At 48.1% G+C, this 18,339-nt stretch overlaps 1 protein-coding gene and 1 non-coding gene across 2 annotated transcripts in view; one reads left to right on the top strand and one right to left on the bottom strand.

The window, feature by feature from the left end:
- PFDN1 (prefoldin subunit 1) overlaps nt 1–8,823 on the top strand; it is a 66,405-nt gene extending 57,582 nt beyond the window's left edge. Inside the window, exon 4 of the mRNA XM_089769558.1 lies at nt 5,716–8,823. Within this exon, the coding sequence (XP_089625684.1) occupies nt 5,716–5,844 (129 nt within the window). The 3' untranslated portion in view covers nt 5,845–8,823. The remainder of the gene's footprint in view (nt 1–5,715) is intronic.
- Nucleotides 1–18,339, bottom strand: part of LOC102453535 (uncharacterized) — a 32,129-nt gene that overhangs the window by 9,619 nt on the left and 4,171 nt on the right. The window lies entirely within an intron of this gene.

Raw genomic sequence — 18,339 nt, 5'->3', positions numbered from 1 at the left:
AGAAATAACTGCTTGGAAAGCCCAAGGCACTGAAGCATAATTTCCCAAACCTTTGAAAATCCTCTTTGTGACAACAGTGTGTGGCTATAACAGGCACACAGTAAGCAGTCAGTGAGAATTACTACCTCGAGTTCCTTTAGCAGTTACAGACGGGCCTTCTCCAGTCAAGCAACACTAAAACTTGAAGCAGGGTTTTCAAAGTGTACACGCGATGGGTCCAGAGGCGCTGTGAGAAAATATTAATGATAGTGATATGACCCTGCTATTTTGTTACTAACTTTCTGATCGTTTTCTTTTTTTTGAAAGAATGCATAAGAAATACACAAGAAATAAAAATAGAATTCAAAGCTTTGTCTATTTATTTGGGTCCCCATTGAATTAAATTTGCAGGACCTTATAGGGGCTCTATCTGAAGATGCTTGGAAACCCTGCTGTAAGCAATACGACCGGCTCTAATTAAGAAGTTTTCCGTATGTGCTGGAAGAGCCAGGCGCTGTTTTAGAAGGGTTACATCAGGGCTACTCAACACGTGGCCCATTTGTTTGCAGCCCACGGTGCGGTTTGGGTTTACATGGGGCTCAACATGCGGCCCACGGGCGGGAGCCAAACCAAAAAAGGAGTCAATAGACTGGTCTTCTGTTGATGTGCATTTTAGTAGTTCAATTTCTGGCTTGTCACTGCTCATGAATGGGTAGCAATCGGGTAAATACTGCATTTGATTAATATCAGCAGAACCGACTCAAATGGGGCCTGCGTGTTGTGTAGTTGTGCCTTAATCTTTGTATTCATGCCCGTCCGTGTAAAAGCAGCTATTTGCATATATTTGCACAGATGTTTAGTTGCGGCCTTCGGCATGTGCTGTGAGTATCATTGTGGCCCCCGGGGCTTCCAAAGTGGAGTAGCCCCAGGTTACATAATGTGCATTCGGGGCCCTGGGTCTGCAGCTGCCGCTCTCTGGTTGTCCGGCTCTGAAGGCGGCAATCACCAGGATCCCCCATAAAATAATCTTGGAACCCCTCCCCCCGCAACTACCTTTTGGGTCAGGACCTCCAAACTGAGAAACTCTCGTCTCTCCTCCTCACACCCCCCCCATGAAATCGGTCCAGTATGGGGCAAAAGCACACCAAAAGACCAGACTTCACAGTGCAGGACATGTCTTGCATGGCCATGAATCTGGTAGGCCCTAACTCTGGGTCATGAAGACTGGCCTCCAGAGTCAAGCACTGCCCCTTCTGTGGCGGCCACACGTCCGTACCGTACTCCAAACAGGCCACCAAACAGCCACTGGATGGTAACTTTCAGTCACTATTGGTCGGAGCCAGGCTTGTTTTAACATGACAGGCTTTCTGTTTCACTCCCCTCTGCTGTCTAGCCCTTCCGCGGGAAGAGTATTCCATCCTCGGGCAAGCCCCACAAGGCAGCACTGGGACGAGTACTGTTCTTTAGTGAACAAATAACCAGTTATTTATTGAGCAAACTGAAATTAGCCAATAATATTCAAAGGCTTTGGTTCGTAACTGTGGAAAACTAACCCCCTCCCTAGTTAGATTAACGCCGGCTAGGAATGTAGAGGATAGTTGGCATTTAGCGATGATAAATAGGAGATAATGGACATTTGCCGAAGTGCTGATTGTCTCTGGAGTTGCACAGTCTTGAAGAGCTGATACGAAGAAGCAGTTAAAGTAAATAACATGCTAGTGGACACTGAGAAGGTGATAAAATATAGAGCAGAAAATGAAACCTACTGAAAAATGCTGGTTTGGAGAACACAGTCCGATTCCAGTTTCCACAACTGAAAAAAGTTCCAACAGATCAGAGAGGCTCATAAAAAGGCAACAAACATAATTAGCAGCATGGTGGGTGTGACACAGTGGGGGGTACCTTGCTGGTTGCTATGCTGGGCAGTGGGCTGTGGGTGACCTCCACTGGCTGCTGTCTGTAGCACGGCCCAGCAGGACGGGATGAGTCACTAGGAAAGGGTCTCTCAACCTGTCCGACCAGCTACCCCCCAGGGAGAGAAACAAAGGAAGGTGGAATGCAGCCCCTGGCTGGGGGGCAGGGCTGGAAGAGAGTTAGTTTCGGTTTGGGAAGCAGGGGAGAAGGAGCTAGGGAGGGGGCTGGGATTGTAGGGCCCAGCCACCCCCCATCTCAAGGGGGGGCACTGAGGCCTCCTAGCCCCAGTTCCTGTAACCAGATTACATCTGTGCTGTGCTGTACCCTGGAGAAGCAATAAACTCCCTCTATTCAACACGCCGTCACAATGGGTTTTACATAAAGAGCTTCAGAAGACCTGATTACTTAGTCCGGAAAGGAATTGGATTGGTCTTTTCATCCTGCCCCATAACAACGAGCACCCGGTGAGAAGAAAAGGCAGGCCACTTAGCTTCAATACAATCTCTGCAGCCTGGGAGTGTAGAATAGAGCCACATGTATCACGTGGTCAGTGCACAAGTTGCATAACACAAAGCTGCTCTCATTCCTGCAAGTGGCCAGATAAACGCAATCACTGGACCTGCAAAGGAGGGCGGGAGCAGTTCATGACTAGTATTGGTAGATATGCAGGCTAAGATAAGAACACACGGAAGGAAATCCGCCCTTTCGCACAGCATTGCCTACGTGCCTACGTTCACCACAGAGCTTTATTTGCTTTCCTCTGATGTTTCGGCCACTGCCGGACACGAGTTCTGCTACGCTGTGGTCTGACCCAGGATGTCCCTATGTTCGGACGGAGGCAAGTTACTGGAGCAGACCAAGTGGCCAGTATCAGCCAGCACTTTCGACATCCGTACGGCACTTTGTACTTTGGCTGGTCTCGCTCAGTTTGAGACAGCGGGATCTCTTTGTATTTCAACGGCAATTCATCGGCAGTCCTGACAAGATGTCTGTTAACTAATCAGTGCAGGCACTTCTACTTTGTGCTCCCACGGACCCTGCGAGCTAGTCCTGAGGAAAAGAGAGGGAAACGTTTTCCTCCTGAAGCGTTATCGTGTGGCTCATAGGTCTCACTACACATTGCCTATGTTCTGTTCCCGGCAGCTGTTCTAGATTTGCTCCAGCATCTCTTACAGCCACACTGACCTAGCCAGGTTTTTCTATCTGTAACTGTCCCAAGTATCCCATGGTCTTACAGTTGCCAGTGGCACAGTGTCCTTATGAAGGTAAAAGGAAACCTGCAGTGCTTATGAAATTCCCCAGAATGGAAAATCCTTGAGACAGACGGTCTAGGGCAGCGGTGCGCAATCCGTGTCTTCCTGGGGGTTCACGGCGACGGGTTGGCTGCCATTTTGTTTTCCCAGCTCAGAGCCCTACATATGCGTGGTGGGGGATGTTGCAGGGGAGAGTACCGGCGCTTTAAATTAAAGGGACTGCAAAAAATGTTCCTGGTGGTTTTTTTGCTCAAAAAAAGAGTGTCCATCCCCCGGGGGTCGTGAATTAAAAAAGGTTAAGCACCACTGGTCTAGGGGGATCTTGAAGAGGGACAAGAGATAGATGTGAACAGATAACCTAAGCTACTGCACTGGGCTAGGAGGTTAACTCAGACAGCTCACGGATAACACCCTTCCTGGTTCAGGGTGAAAGCTGATGAGCTGGGAAGGCCAAGAAACAACAATATTTTACTCTCACGAATAGCAGTTGTTGATATGAAATTATGGGTACTTGGGGGATGAGCAAGGTCTATGGTAGAATTTTTGGCTGTAGTGATTTTCACCAGCATTACCTCACCTCTGGAGGCTGACGCAGCAAGGATGAAACGTGAACATCACTGAGGATTCCCATCTGGTGTCATCGGCATTCTTACATGTTGCAAGATGACATCCTGCTGTCCTGCCCAATTCTTATGCACCCCCCGCCGCACACGCTCAGTTGCAGGGTTATATTTTTTCTTAATTTCTATCCCTAGAGGAAGTGTGAATCTTGTTCTGCTGACCATGAACATGACTATAATACCTGGAAAAACTTCAAACACAACAAACGGTCTAGCAGCACCTTAACGACTAACAGAACATGTAGATGGAATCGTGAGCTTTCGTGGGCACAACCCACTTGCTATTCCTGTTATTCGTTCTTCTTACACGTAGACCGAAGTGATGCTACTGAAAGCGGATGTGGTGGGTGGCAATATTATTTGAGGGGCTGACATTAAGGACTTCTCAGTGACGTAATGGTTTTCCAGGGGCTTTTACTAGCCATTCAGTAGCACAGGCCAGAAGAGTAGTGTAGTGAGCCGTACATTTTTCTGTTTCCTAAGCCAGCAGTTTCGCGTCCACAAGTCCCAGCCACAGAGAGCCAAGCAGGAGTTTTGTCTAACAGCAATACTAAAGCCTTCCTAGTTTCCAGGCTACTTCTATTAGGCTGTGTCTAGACTACATGCCTCTGTCGGCAGAGGCATGTAGATTAGACACATAGGCAAAGGCAAATGAAGCCGCGATTTAAATGATCGCGGCTTCATTTACATTTACATGGCTGCCGCGCTGAGCCGACAAACAGCTGATCAGCTGTTTGTCGGCTCGCATGCTAGTCTGGACGCTCCCCTGCCGACATCAAAGCCCTTTGTCGGCAGCCCCGTTATTCCTCGTGGAATGAGGTTTACCGGGGCTGCCGACAAAGGGCTTTCATGTCGACAGGGGTAACGTTCAGACTAGCGCGCGAGCCGACAAACAGCTGATCAGCTGTTTGTCGGCTCAGCGCGGCAGCCATGTAAATGTAAATGAAGCTGCGATCATTTAAATCGCGGCTTCATTTGCTTTTGCCAAAACAACAAATCTACATGGCTCTGTCGACGGAGCCACGTAGTCTAGACGTACCCTTACTGTCCTACAGGCAGGTCACGAGACTTGGTGAAATGAATTTGAGTTGCAAAATGCCATTGTCTTGCAATCTTTCTTGACTGCCAGTTCCTGAAAGGCCACATTCTCTGAAAGGCAGATTGTCTTTACTGGAACAAGACTGTCACAACATCCCTCAGTAATACAGCAGGTATTAAATATACATACGGTAAACACTGTGAAATAGCCTGTTCTATGCTTGGGAATTCCCACCTCTCTAGTAGGGGGGAGAAAGGATCGGAAGAGGGGTGCTTTTACCACTGAGCTATGGGGTATTCTGGTGTGGGGCTGCCTCGGCCTCTCCTGTGGAAGCTGTTACACTGTGTATAAATCATGCAAGAGTGACCGGGCTGGAGAGCGGGAATGCCTCTTTAGTCCAGGGGTTAAGGCGCCCACCTGGGAAGTGGGAGGCCGCCCGGTCCAGTCGTCCTGCTCAAATCACACTTCCATCAGACTGGAAATCAGACAGGGCGAGAGGACAAGATTTATTGTACCAGAGAGTCAGGAGGAGGAGGAGCTTTGCAAAGATTTAGTTTAAAATGAAACCAGAACGCTCACAAAGGCTAGACCAACCTGCCCAGCGTCGGGTAACGCCTCTTGCTGCGGCCGGGCACCCTCATCACCATTCCCTGCAGTTTCACAGGTGCTGAAGGAAGGCTACTTTGAAATGTGTAACAATGTGAGAGCAACGACTGCTCTCATACTTGACTGCCCTGCAGTACTACACTGCTTCCGGCGCCAGCCCAACGCATGGGCCCCTCTGGGTCACTCCAATTCCCCTTCTTCCGGGAGCCTAACCCTCAAAGCCGCTCCCCTCCCTCCTCTTCGAGGCGTGGGTCTGGCACTTTTGCAACGCCTTAGCCGCTTCTTTGGATCTTTTGTTCCTTAGGTCAGTAACCTCTGGCTATCCGGACACTGGGAAATGTACAGAACAGGTCCCCCACCTGCTGGGAAATCACAGGGCAGAGCAAACCTCCAGATGCTGTTTTCATCGCCTGTGACTAAAACGGCAGCGTGAGTAAGTCTCACCGGAATGGCGTCACCCATCGGCCGGCTCACCGGAGCTATTTTTAGCACGTGAGCTTGAGTGGAGCCAGCCTGCATCTGGCCACTCGAACGGGGAACGCATGAACGCAGGCCCCAGCGGGGGGAACAGGGCTGACGCGGTCCTGTAAAGGGGGGGGCTTGTTACATCGACACACACAAAGATACTGACACTCCAGCCCTCTGACGGTGCCGAGGGACCCCAGTACCCTACCCTCTGTCCCACTGATAGTCTCTCCCCATCCCCAGCCCTGGGGGACAGAGCCCCCCTCCTGGCTCTTGTGTGGCAGTAGCAGCTTGGGAGCCAGGACTGCCGTGGGGATTTAACAAGAAGCCTCTGTGCTCACACAGAGCAGGGGGGTTCCCAGCAGTCCGCAGTACGTGGGCACTTACGGCACTGGCCACTTATCCAAGTAAAACTGCAGGCCTCACTAATGAGAACATTCATCCGCTAATCCGCACCGGCAAAGAGCATTTCTAGGCTAAAGCAACACAAGCAGTAACGCCGCTTCTATGTGAGCCCAAAGACAGCAACAGCAATCTGAACAGCTGGACACACAACAATCCCGCAACAGCTCCAGGACACAGGTCACCGCTGCGTTCTAGGCCTAAGCAAAGCACATCGATATCCGCTTCAGTCCCTGGGAGCTGTAGCACACGCACATCCTTTCAGTTCCGTGGCGCTCTAGCACCTACAACCCAAGGGTTTTCAGGAAACTAGCTTAGGTATCTTGTCAGAGGGCGAGAGTTATTAAAAAGCATCCAAACTGTGCTATATCCTCTAGACATGTCTGGCAGCAGGACTTCTTCCAGGACTTCGATTTACAAGATACATTATGGCCAAAACGAGGTTCCAGGTTTCACTAGCTTATCCACTGACTCCTATTCACTTGCCAGATTTTCCACTGTTTGGTCCACAGAGATTAGACTCTGATATTTTCATCGTCTCATAACAAACGATGAGCAAATACCATTTCCCCAGAGTCTTGTGTTTTCTGGGGCCTTCCCAGCACTGCAGAAGAACAAAACTGCCCCATCGCCTACAACTGGGAAACATTAAGCTCTGCTTTTGGGCCAACCTCTCTATCGTGGTAGCAGCGGAGATGCTCGCTGCAGGAGAGAATTGCTCTCTCAAACCCTGCTCGGTCTAATCACTTTGTAATTGTAAGGCAATCTGTAAAAACGCTTCCAGGGAACTATAGCTGCAAACGATTTCACCAGCTCGTGCCAAACTTGCCGGGTTTGGCCATGCAAGTAGCAGAAGAGGGCTTCCTTTTCCGGCACAGGACTGTTAACACGCTCGTGCGCTGGAAAAGGCTGAAGGAACAGATGAAACAATCCCAAGCCCCTAAGAGTCTTTCCGGGAGGAGGCAGGCGGTGCTGGACCTGCCTGTACACACACTGACAGTATGGCGGGATCCAGACGGGGGTTGAGAGGTTTGAGGCTGTGCAAGGTAATCCGCTGGGGATGGCTCAGTGAGGAGATCGGGGGGCTTAGGGGATTTCTGGGTGCCATGGTAACGGGGCTCTGCAGAGAGGTCCAGGTAAAGGCAGTGGGAAGGAGGCGGGTCTGGAGGGGAAGAGCTCGGCAGGGGGCTTGGTGAGGGGTCCAACGCCTGGAGGACCGGGGATCCAGGTGCAGCAGGTTGGGACTCAGTGGGAGATGGGCTCATTGGGGGCAGTGAGGCTCGGCAGAAGGGTTTAGGGCCGAGAGAGTCTGGATGCTCGGGGCGGGTGGGGAGTAGCTCCCTCTACAGGGATCCCTCCCCTGCAGCTGAGGAACGACGGGTGTAGGAGGCAGGGAGGGTTCGCAGAGCTCCCTGGACCTGGGGGAGAAGTCTGAGGCGGACCTGACCGGGCTCCAGATGCCATGCAGGAAAAGAGGCTTGTCCTCCAAGCCCAGACAGGACTAGCAGATGAGCCCAGAGTAGGGTAGGAACCACCAGCAAGGTCTTCCCCAGTCCTACGCACAGCGGTTTCTCTCAGTGCCAGCTGTCCTGGGCACCCAAAACAAACTGGGGGAGGGTTATTTTTCTGCAGGGAAGCACAGAAATCTGGGGGAGGAGCATGCATTCAGCACATGCGCAGTGGTGCACAATTCCCTCAGGAGTCATACTGGGAAATACAGTGGTGACTGCCCAAGGAGATTAATGGGCTAGAAAGTCACCCAGAGCCACATGGAGGAGAACGCTGGGGCTAAAGTTTTCAAAGCTGCTGAGGAGATTTACATGCACAACTCCGACTGTTTCAATAGAACTGTGCATCTAAATCCCCTAGGAGGCTTTAAAAGTCTCAGCCTAGCCCTGCCTGGCTGGTAAGCGAGGAAAAATGAAAAAAGGTGGAACAGAGGCTAACGCTCAGCAGAAAAGGGCTGTGAACATGCCTTGTTAGAAGCAGTCCTCTCAGGAGCCCCCAGCGAGGCTGCTTAGGGACACTGCACAAGTCTCTGGTCAGAAAATGAGCCATGAACAGAAGCTGCAGCAGAAAAAACAAACAGTTTGAAAATGACAGCCGCCATTGGAGCTGAAACCAAAACCAGCAGTTCCCCTCCAGAAGTCCCCAGCTTCACCTACCCCCTTAGCAGGGTTACAGGCCAGAGAAGAGCGCTCCCCCTCTCTCCAGGATGAACAGGCTTATTCATTTCAAACATACAAGCACGTTACCAAGTAATTAACTTGCAAAACAGAGTGCGGCAGTAGAATGCGGTTAAGGCACCATGCTGCTTAGCGTACCTGTGTTTTTCGGTCCATCTGCGTACACTGGTCCAGGAGGTGGGGGTGCATTCTGCCATCCATACTGTGGATAGCCCTGATAACCCGGCTGGCCTGGTTGATACGGCCCAGCAGGCCCTGGCGGGTAGCCAGGGTACGGGGTGGGGCCTGGAGGACCACCTGGTTGTTGTGTATATGGTGGGTATGGGGCAGTTGGACCTGGGCCTGGATATGGTGGAGGATTTTCGTAATTCATGTGGGATGCAAAATTTTTCCTAAAGGGAGAGAAAAAAGCAAAGACATTATTCTGCTTGTGACGGTTGAGTTTCTTACCAGCACGGTGCACAAAACTCAAATCAGACAGCCAGGCTTCTCCCCTCTAATACTTCCCAGGCACCGGGTAATCATTTACAGAGGCTAACGAGGAAGTTGTTTAAGGTCACCATAAGACCGGGCAGAGCTGGGAATGAACTCAGATTCCCTAGAACCATGCTTTGGCCCCAAAGTCATCCTTACAGAAACGTAATCTGCTCGGACAGTAATCGGAGAAACCTCCGTTGATGTGATTAACCAATCACAACAAAACCATTACCAATATTACTTTGCACTTTATCAGTTTTTTTTCTAGAACACCCAAAGTACTCCCCCATTGGTTATTAATGCTAAGCCTCAAGTATGTACGAGAATGGATAACAAAGGGTCACTTCATCTCTCACTGAAATTCAGCCATTTCGGGGGAGGAACACAGCAAAACTACATTTTCACTCCTCCTGTGAACACCCTTAGCACGGTGAAGTTCTACAGACACAGAGGCAGAAGAAGAAAGTGTTGTTGAGATTTGGTCACACTGCAGTGTTTAAACAAACCTACTCTTCCGAAACACACCCTTGGATCACAAATGATCACACCTTGGGTTTTAGGCCACATACAGACACATCACTAAAGAGGGCTAAAAGTTCACAAACGGTATCTCATTGTTTTATTACACAGCAGTTGCCACTGGACTTTGACCAGCCTCTTTCTGATTACCATAACTGAAGGATGTACTTCAAACATGATGCCTCGTTAGACTGGCACATGTTGATCAGAAAATGAAATCAGAGTAGTGTGAGGGGCGTGCGAAAAGTCAACAGCAGAAATGGCGTAAAGTTAGAGTGTGGAAACTTCCCCCAGTTTCAGAAATCCAAAAAGCGTTCTTAGGATTGTGCATGAAAGTCATCCCACATTCCCAAAGGGATTTTTCCCTTGACACTGCCTTTTTAACAGAGGACAGCAGGAATTTCACCACTCTCGTCCTAGGCGTCTCCTCATACCCACATGCCACCGGCTCCTGGCGTTTCTCTGCTATATGATTAATTAACTGAGAATTGCTGCTGGCACCACAGAAATGTGATTGGACTACTGACTGACGTTAAACTTCCAAGATTCTCTCCCTGGGGGCCTGGCAAAGGGAAGAGATGGAGGATGGATAAAAACACGAAGGTGCATGCTCAATATTATGCACCAGATTTCACTGACTTGGAGAGCTGAGGCTAAGAGACCACTAGATGGTCCAGTCTGGGGACAGGTGCATGACAGACCATATAGAGTTAACTGGATGAAATTCTATGAAGCCCCATAACTCGTATTAGACTACAGCAGAGAACTGACTTCCCCACGCTCATAGAGCAGGTAACTCCGATCTCCTGTTGGCTAAGCCAATGCCCTACCTACCCCCCTGCTCCAAGGGGCCCCATCTATACACCACACTGATCTAAACTAGAAATACTTTTATGTATAATCTAAATTACATTTACACCGTGCTTGGCACATCTCACAGACAGCTTCCAAGTGCTTTAAAAAGGAGGTGAGCATCACTCCCATTTTACCTATGCAGCAAAGTGAAATTACTTGTCTGAGAGCACACAGCAAGCGGATGAAAGAGCTTGCAGGTTATATTTAACAGCAGCTGAAATAATATTTACCAAAGTAAACTGTATTCAGGGTAATCTGAGCGAGCAAGCAATGGGGAACCAGCCCCTGCCAGAACAGCATGCAGGTGAAGAGACCATAAACACTGTGTTTCCTTGCTTGTCTGTTTAATTGTTGTGAGCCTGACAGAGCAAACCAGAAACAACCAGGGCTGTTTACATCACCAGTATTTCATCATCTCAGAGATAGAACACGTGCGGCATTCCCCAAGGCTTGGTCCCCGGCTCCTCTGCTTATTTACAGGTTACCCGTACCTGGGTACCAATCAGTACAATATTAGTTTCCATACACATGCTGATGGAGTCCCAGCTTACCCTGCTTCATTTCTCTGCAGCACCAACCCCCAAACAATGTCAGAAATGTGATCCCCGAGATACTGCGCTTCAAATCCCACCTACCACAGCGCTGGAAAGCCTTGGGCTCTCAGTGGGTGGGAAGGACTGGGGGAGCCAGACTACAGTAGCGGCTTCTTACATCTGAGAACTCATTCCAACACCTACTTTGCCATGCAGGCCACAGAGATTGATTCAGGCTTTGCAAAAGGCAATTTTGGGGCATTCTTGTCTTATCCACCCTGAGATGGGTATTGTGTCAGGGCAGTGCACTGATCTGATCTTATCCTGCAGTTGTATTTGGCTATTTTAAAACCCTGCCATTGAGGCAAACCAGCTTTTAAAAGCACCTACTCCAAATGAGCCATTACATCACCTGTAATAAACAGTAATTTGACTCAGGTTTCAGCAGTGCTATTTTGCTATGCTCTCTTTTCTGCTGAGTTAATAGTTATGGGGTGGTTTGGAGAGAGAACACGCTTTATATTTCTAAGCTAAGCCAGGTGTTAGCAGGGTTGGAGCTTTCGTTAACTAAGCAGGTACTTCTCAGTAACAGATGCCATCCTACAAACCCCCTTTCCTTTGAGAACCTAGCCATTAGGAATTTAAAGCTTTGACTTGTCAGGGTAGGCACTACATGCTGCCACCTCATTATGACCAATCATTTCATTCTAGCTGCAGCCAGAATGCAAGATCATTTAAAGAGCGACATGATTTTAACTTCATACATATACTGTATCTTGTTTGGGTTTCCCAGCTAGTACCTTCTGAATTTGTATAATATCAAAAACAAAAATGTAAGGGCTTTTTGTCGTGACGTCACTTTTTGCTTTACTTCGGAAATGGTTCCCTTTTGAAAGAGTCAATAAAGCATGATGGTTGTCCTATCTCTCAAACAAAAGTAAAATTTGCTTATGAAATGTTGCTAGGTTTGATATATAAAAGGGACACAAGTAGTTTAGGCACTGAATTTAGGTTGCCAAGAAAAGATTGTTCAGCATCTATTGATATAGATTTCATAATAGTTTTTAAATTATACAAACATTGCACAAAAGTGCTAAGGCATGAAACAAAGAAAAATAGAAACCCATGTGGAGTTTTGGTCTATTTCACCATCCAAAGTTGAGGACATGCATATTTAATTGTCTCCACTTAAGGTGAGATTTTTCTGGGTTTTCCTATTTTAATGATGTGCAGTGTCATCTGTGACACAGATATGGGAGCCTAGCTGTTTTTTAAAAGTGAACTGTGATTTTTAATCCAGGCCCTTTATTAAGTGTACATGGATTCTTCTGTTGTGATGGCAACAATATGTTCATACTGTTGATTTTCATAAGTAAACAGACAGCGGTGGGAAGTTCTACCTGGTCTTATTTACCCATTACATTCGGTAATGGAGCCAGTCTTACAGTGATGTTGCCCATAAGGCAGCATGGAGTCCACTTTCACTGAGTGAGGAACGAGGAGAGGATTTCTGTATCCAAAGAAAGCTTCCTCTTCTCCTGCCCCCACCTTCTCTGACCTTTCAGCCAATACCACACTCGCTAAGGTCTCCAAACTACTCCTAGGATCACAAAAGCTTGGATTGTTCCCTTGAGCTATTGCCTTGTCTTTTTAGTTGGAATTTGCTGTAAAGAACAGAAATGTTACTCATGCACCCGACAGAAACCACCATCAAAATATGTTCTTATTGCCTCTCCCCAAGGAAGAGGAGGGAGACTTCCACATCGACCTCAACGGTACATAACGCACGGCTACCCATTACTAGCTAGCTGTGGGCTTCTTTGTTTAATAAGCATTGGTGGATTCCTCCTCCTTGGATTTTAAGTGTCCGTTGGTAAGAGATTGTTTAAGAACAAAACTGGCCAAGGCCATGAAGCCAGAAGAGATATGCTTCTCTTAAGGCCCCGAGAATACAGTAGAATCTCAGTGTTATGAACACCATGTTACTATCTAACTAGTTAACGACACACGTCGTCTGGAACTGGATGTACGCAATCAGGAAGCAGCAGAGATGAAAATCAAATGCAGTACTGTGTTATATGTCAACTACTAAAGAGAAAGAAAAAGAAAGTTTAAAAAAAAGATTTGACAAGCTATGGAAACTATTTCTATGCCTGTTTCATTTAAATGAAGATGGTTAAAAGCAACATTTTTCTTCTGCATAGTTAAGTTTCAAAGCTGTATTAAGTCAATGTTCAGTTGTGAACTTTGTTTTGTTCAAGGTAAAAAACAACCTTTGTTCCCAGGGTGTTTGTAACTCTGAAGTTCTACTGTATATTCATTCTGGAGGATATTTCTGTTTCACCTGCATCAAAACAGGAGTTGCAGTACTTTGATAAATAGGTTGAGATGTTCTCTCCTTTAAATCCAAAGCCTAGCTGAACAAACCTTCAAACCAAGCTGGGAATCAGTGTTTAAAAGCACAGGGATTCTACTACAGCAACGAGGTCTGTATTAATATCTATGAAGAGACACTGATCGAGCTAATCAATTTTAACACTGTTTGGTAGAACTATATTTAAGCATGGTTGGGTCCCAGACACGTTAGCCAATCAAAGCACACCAAAAACTAGCTATTTAAAGCAATGTTTATTAACTCTGCTTGGGCTGCATGGTGGTCAAGATCTGGCACTTCACATTGTGTCGTAATGTTCATTGATGTTTCCTACAGCCAAATCTCTTAGTGAATCACATGAGAACAGGAGGCTGGCTGCAGCACAACAGAGCTATCAACAATTGTGGGATTTCAACACACCAGATTTCTGCACTGAGGCTGGACCCCAGAGCATCTGCACATGAAATTCTGGTCTGAGAGGAAGAAGAAAAATAAACTGACGATGGGGAAATAAGCGAAGGGAAGTGCAAGAAAGGAAGGAAAAGGAGGAATGAACAGAGGGGAAGACTTGAGGTGAGAAAAAGTGACGATCCCGTCTTTGGTTCAATTAAGGGGATTCATGATGAAAACCCAGTGAAAGCAGCCTCCTCATCCTGCCAGCAACACCTGCCAAGCAAGCACTCAACTTTCCAGAGCCGCTTCTCCCTGGGGGACTCCCGCAAAGCAGGCCTATCACAAGTTGTTCTTTGACATCAGCAGGTTTTTCTCCTTGATAGACTAGAAATCAGCATGAGTTAGCCCTCACGCTTTGGCAAGACTAGGCAGCCCCCGCCACCTCAGCCAAAGAGAAAGCATTAAAGAACATGAACATGAGTGAGCGAGATACATTATTAATGGGGAGGATGTACAGCTTCCAATCTAGCTTCCTAAAGATGAAAAGCAAAATAATCAGATGCGGTCTGGCAAGTCAAAGACTTTCCTCCCTCCTCCCATTCAATGAAGAAATGCTCACAGCCTGTCTCCACCCCCACTGTTATCCTTTTTCCTATGTCTGTTTAAACGGGAATCACTTGGCGTGCGGAGTCAGGATGAAAACTCCGACTGCACAGAAGACAGCGATAAGAAACATCACAGCCAGCTCTTTGGGAATGAAAGGGGAGGGGAGAAGAGGGTGGGTCGGAAGAGGTTCTATGGATCAGTAAAAATGACTAAGCAAGGGGACCCAGCCTTTTCCCAGATAGCAATGTCGGCTAGGAGGCGACATACCACACCCAGTCTGGATACGCAGCGCAGAGCGCTGCCTCTGCACTACAGACAGGCTAGTGCAATCAGCAGGAGATGTAGCTCTCTCTACGCGATGTGCCACAGAAATGGGCCTTCCCACAGATCAAGATGGAGCAGAGCGTTCTGAGATACGTGGGTCCTCCGAGCGGCAACTGGAGCACCCCACTGTAGCAAAGCAGCACTCGCCAATGCCGATGGCACAAGGAGACAGCTTTCCAGTAGAGCGCTCTGATGGAAAGTGCACTTAGCATCAACACATCCCAGCTCTTGGCAACACGCCTAGAATTTAAATTATGTTCCACTCAGATTGTGTCTCCCAGTATCTCCAGGAAATTAACACACAGGGTCTGCTTTCTAAATGGCACTCAGAGTCCTAGGACTGGAAGGGAGTCAGCTAGTCCAGTCCCCGCCCTCATGGCTTCTACGTTTTTCTTATTCGCAGCAATGTTCCATGCAGTTTTACAGCTGGGCCCAGTCTGACAGGCAGAGGAGGACTACGGAGAAGTGAGGTGAAGAGCCACCATTCTGCACTTAACTCTCACAGATGCTCTCCTCCAGGATACTCCACAGCATCATTTCTAGCCCTGTGCGAGAGGAAGACAACAGTCTGCATATCCCTTCCACACAAAGCCCAGAGGCAGCTGTGGTCGGCTCTGCCTAGACACTCCCTACCATGGGGTTTGGATTCTAACGTTTTCGTGAACAGATTTTCATGAAGCTCATTGAAATGTCAAGACTTCCCAGTCAGCCCCAATACTGTCATTAGTGTGAGATCATTTGCCCCTTACATATCTAACTGTTGTCTGGGCCTGGGCCTTGAACCTCATTACATTTCAGGACAACAGTGATAAGCCACAAAGAATCGGTACCTTCCGTACTAAATTGTACACCAGATAAGCTGTCTGCCCCTACAAATATGCAAAAGACCACCTTAAAGCATGCAGATGTGGTCACACCATCTCAAAAAAGATATACTGGAATTAGAAAAGATTCAAAAAAAGAGCATAAAGGATACAGAACAACTTACCTATGAGGAGAGATTAAAAAGACTGGGACTTTTTTAGCTTGGAAAAGAGTGGATATGACCAAGGTCTATACAATCATGCCTGGAGAAAGTAAACAGGGAAGTGTTATTTACTCCTTCTCATAACACAAGAATTAGGTGTCAAATATCAGAGAGCTAGCCGTGTTAGTCTGAATCTGCAAAAGCGACGAGGAGTCCTGTGGCACCTTGTAGACTAACAGATTTATTGGAGCATAAGCTTTCGTGGGCAAAGACCACATGCATCTGACGAAGTAGGTCTTTGCCCACAAAAGCTTATGGTCCAATAAAACGGTTAGTCTGTGAGGTGCCACAGGACTAGGTATCAAATGAAATTAATAGGTAGCAGGTTTAAAACAAACAAAAGGAAGTACAAGTTGTACCTCCCTTAACCGGGACTCTCTAGTCCAGCAACATCTGTGGTCCTACCTGGACCATAGAGCCCAGGTGTGGGGAGGTCTGACCACAGGGCAGGAGGGGCCAGCAACGAATTGGGGGAGGAGGAGGCAGGCGGTGCAGAAGGGAGCTCGAGCCTAGGCAGTGGCCACAAAGCTCTGGCCTCACTTAGCAAACAGAGAGCGTTAACCACTCTTGAACAAGCAAAGGATCGGTTTCTTCCTGAAGAAGCCGTCCCGTAACTCTGACGTGTCTGCCAGTGACTCTGCAGACTCAGAACTCCTCGAGAGCTACTGAGGTCTAGGCCAGTCCTACAGGTCTGTGATCTAGAGAAGTCAATTGAGAAGACAAGCTACTGATATGCTCAACGGCTTCAGTCTTCCTTCCATGTCAGGACTAGAAGTGGGCTGTGCCCACAAAACCTGATCCCATTGACACGTTTTGTTAGTCTATAAAGTGCTACCAGACCCTTTGTTGTTTTTTCCTGTACAGACTAACTCGGCTATCACCTGAAGCTTCAGTACTACACCCGTAAGTGCCATGAAAGATCTTCTGGGGACAGCAGGCCATTTTAGTCATGCTGGGCTTCTCAACCATTCTGGATACAATTCACGATTCATGGCAGTTGTGGTGATTAAAGAACTTTGCTAACATGCATGGAATTGTCCAAAGAGCATACCTAGGAGACAGGAATGAGCGGATGATGATCAATTCAATATCTCATCACCAAGTTATTAGATTCACAGAGGTCAGGTCCCTCAGTGGCCATTAGCCAGGGTGGGTAGGAATAGTGTCCCTAACCTCTCTGTCTGGAAATGGGTGACAGGGGAGGGATCACATGAGGATTACCTGCTGCGTTCCCTCCCTCTGGGGCATCTGGCATTGGCCGCTGTGGGCAGACAGGACGCTGGGCTGGATGGACCAGCGGTGTGGGAGTGGAAGTGAGGGCAGGGGAGGGGAAGGAAGAGGAGGGAGTTTGGGTCCAGGAGCGTGGCTTGGAGTGCCGCTCACCTCCGACAGTCCTCACGAGCGGCTCCCCAACCCTGCTGTCAGTGGTGGAGGTGTCACAAGGCGAGTCTGCAGGCATGCTACCTCCATCCCCCTCCCCAAGTGCTGACTCCGTGGCTCCCAGCCCATCAGCTGGGAACTACAGCCAATGGGAGCTGCAGGGGGGCAGCACGTACAGATGGAAGCCATGTGTCTGCCTGCAGTACAGCCTTTGGCTGCACCTCTGCCAGGAGGGGTAGGGGTGGGAAGCTGCTTGTGGGGGGCCACCAGAGATAAGTGCTCCCCGATCTGGGACCCTGAGCCCCTCCCATGCCCCCAAACCAGTAACTGTCCATGAAAGGTGGCAGTTGCAAGGGAATGGTACATGTCACTGGAAGGAAGTGATGCTGAAAATATTCTGGCCAGCTCTACTGAAGTCACATGGATCATGCCCTTCCCATTTGTGAAGCATGGCACATTTGCAGAGGCTGAGCTTGCTGCTCTAGACTTCACAATACACCCCCACAAGCTCCTGGGCTCCATTGCTGGAATTCATAAGGCAACTTCAGCTTCCTCTGGGTCAGCAGAGAACACAATCACAAGACGACCCAAAGCACATTCCACTTCCCCCTTGTTACTTTCCCTTAGTTTAAGGCTGCACTATTAATTCCCACTGCTGGCTATCTGTTCCCCAGCATACAAAATGGGAAGTGACTGTCTAGGAAGGATACTGCAGAAAGGGACCTAGGGGTCAGAGTGGACCACAAACTACAGATGAGTCATCACAATGTGACGCCACTGCAAAAAAAGCAAACATGATGCATTAACAGGAGTGTTGTAAGGAAGACACACAAGTCATTCTTCCGCTCTACTCTGCGCTGATTAGGCCTCAGCTGGAGTACTGTGACCAGGCCTGGGCACCACATTTCAAGAAAGATGTGTAGAAATGATTAAAGGTCTAGAAAACACAACCTAGGAGGGAAGACTGAAGAAACTGGGTTTCTTTAGTTTGGAAAAGAGAAGACTGAGAGGGGACATGAAAGCAGTTTTCAAGTACTTAAAAGGGTGTTTACAAGGAGGAAGGAGAAAAATTCTCCTTAACGACTGATGTTAGGACAAGAAGCAATGGGCCTAAATGGCAGGAAGGGAGGTTTAGGTTGGACATTAGGGAAAACTTCCTAACTGTTGGGATGATTAAACACTGGAATAAACTGCCTAGAGGGGTTATGGAACCACCATCACTGGAGATATTTAAAGAACAGGTTAGACAAACATCAGCAATGATCTAGAACGATGGTGCTGCCATGAGGGCAGGGGACTGGACTTGATGACCTCTCAAGAGCCTCTATGGTTTGTCTCTGTTCACACAAACAAGAGCTAGATGCTGGAAAGCTGTGGTATGTGGTTC

This window comes from Pelodiscus sinensis, chromosome 16 (genome assembly GCF_052426305.1).
Source record: "Pelodiscus sinensis isolate ZL-2025 chromosome 16, ASM5242630v1, whole genome shotgun sequence".
NCBI classification, from domain to species: Eukaryota; Metazoa; Chordata; order Testudines; family Trionychidae; genus Pelodiscus; species Pelodiscus sinensis.
The sequence above is the reverse complement of the archived record's forward strand: the minus strand, read 5'-3'. Positions and strand labels throughout refer to the sequence as shown.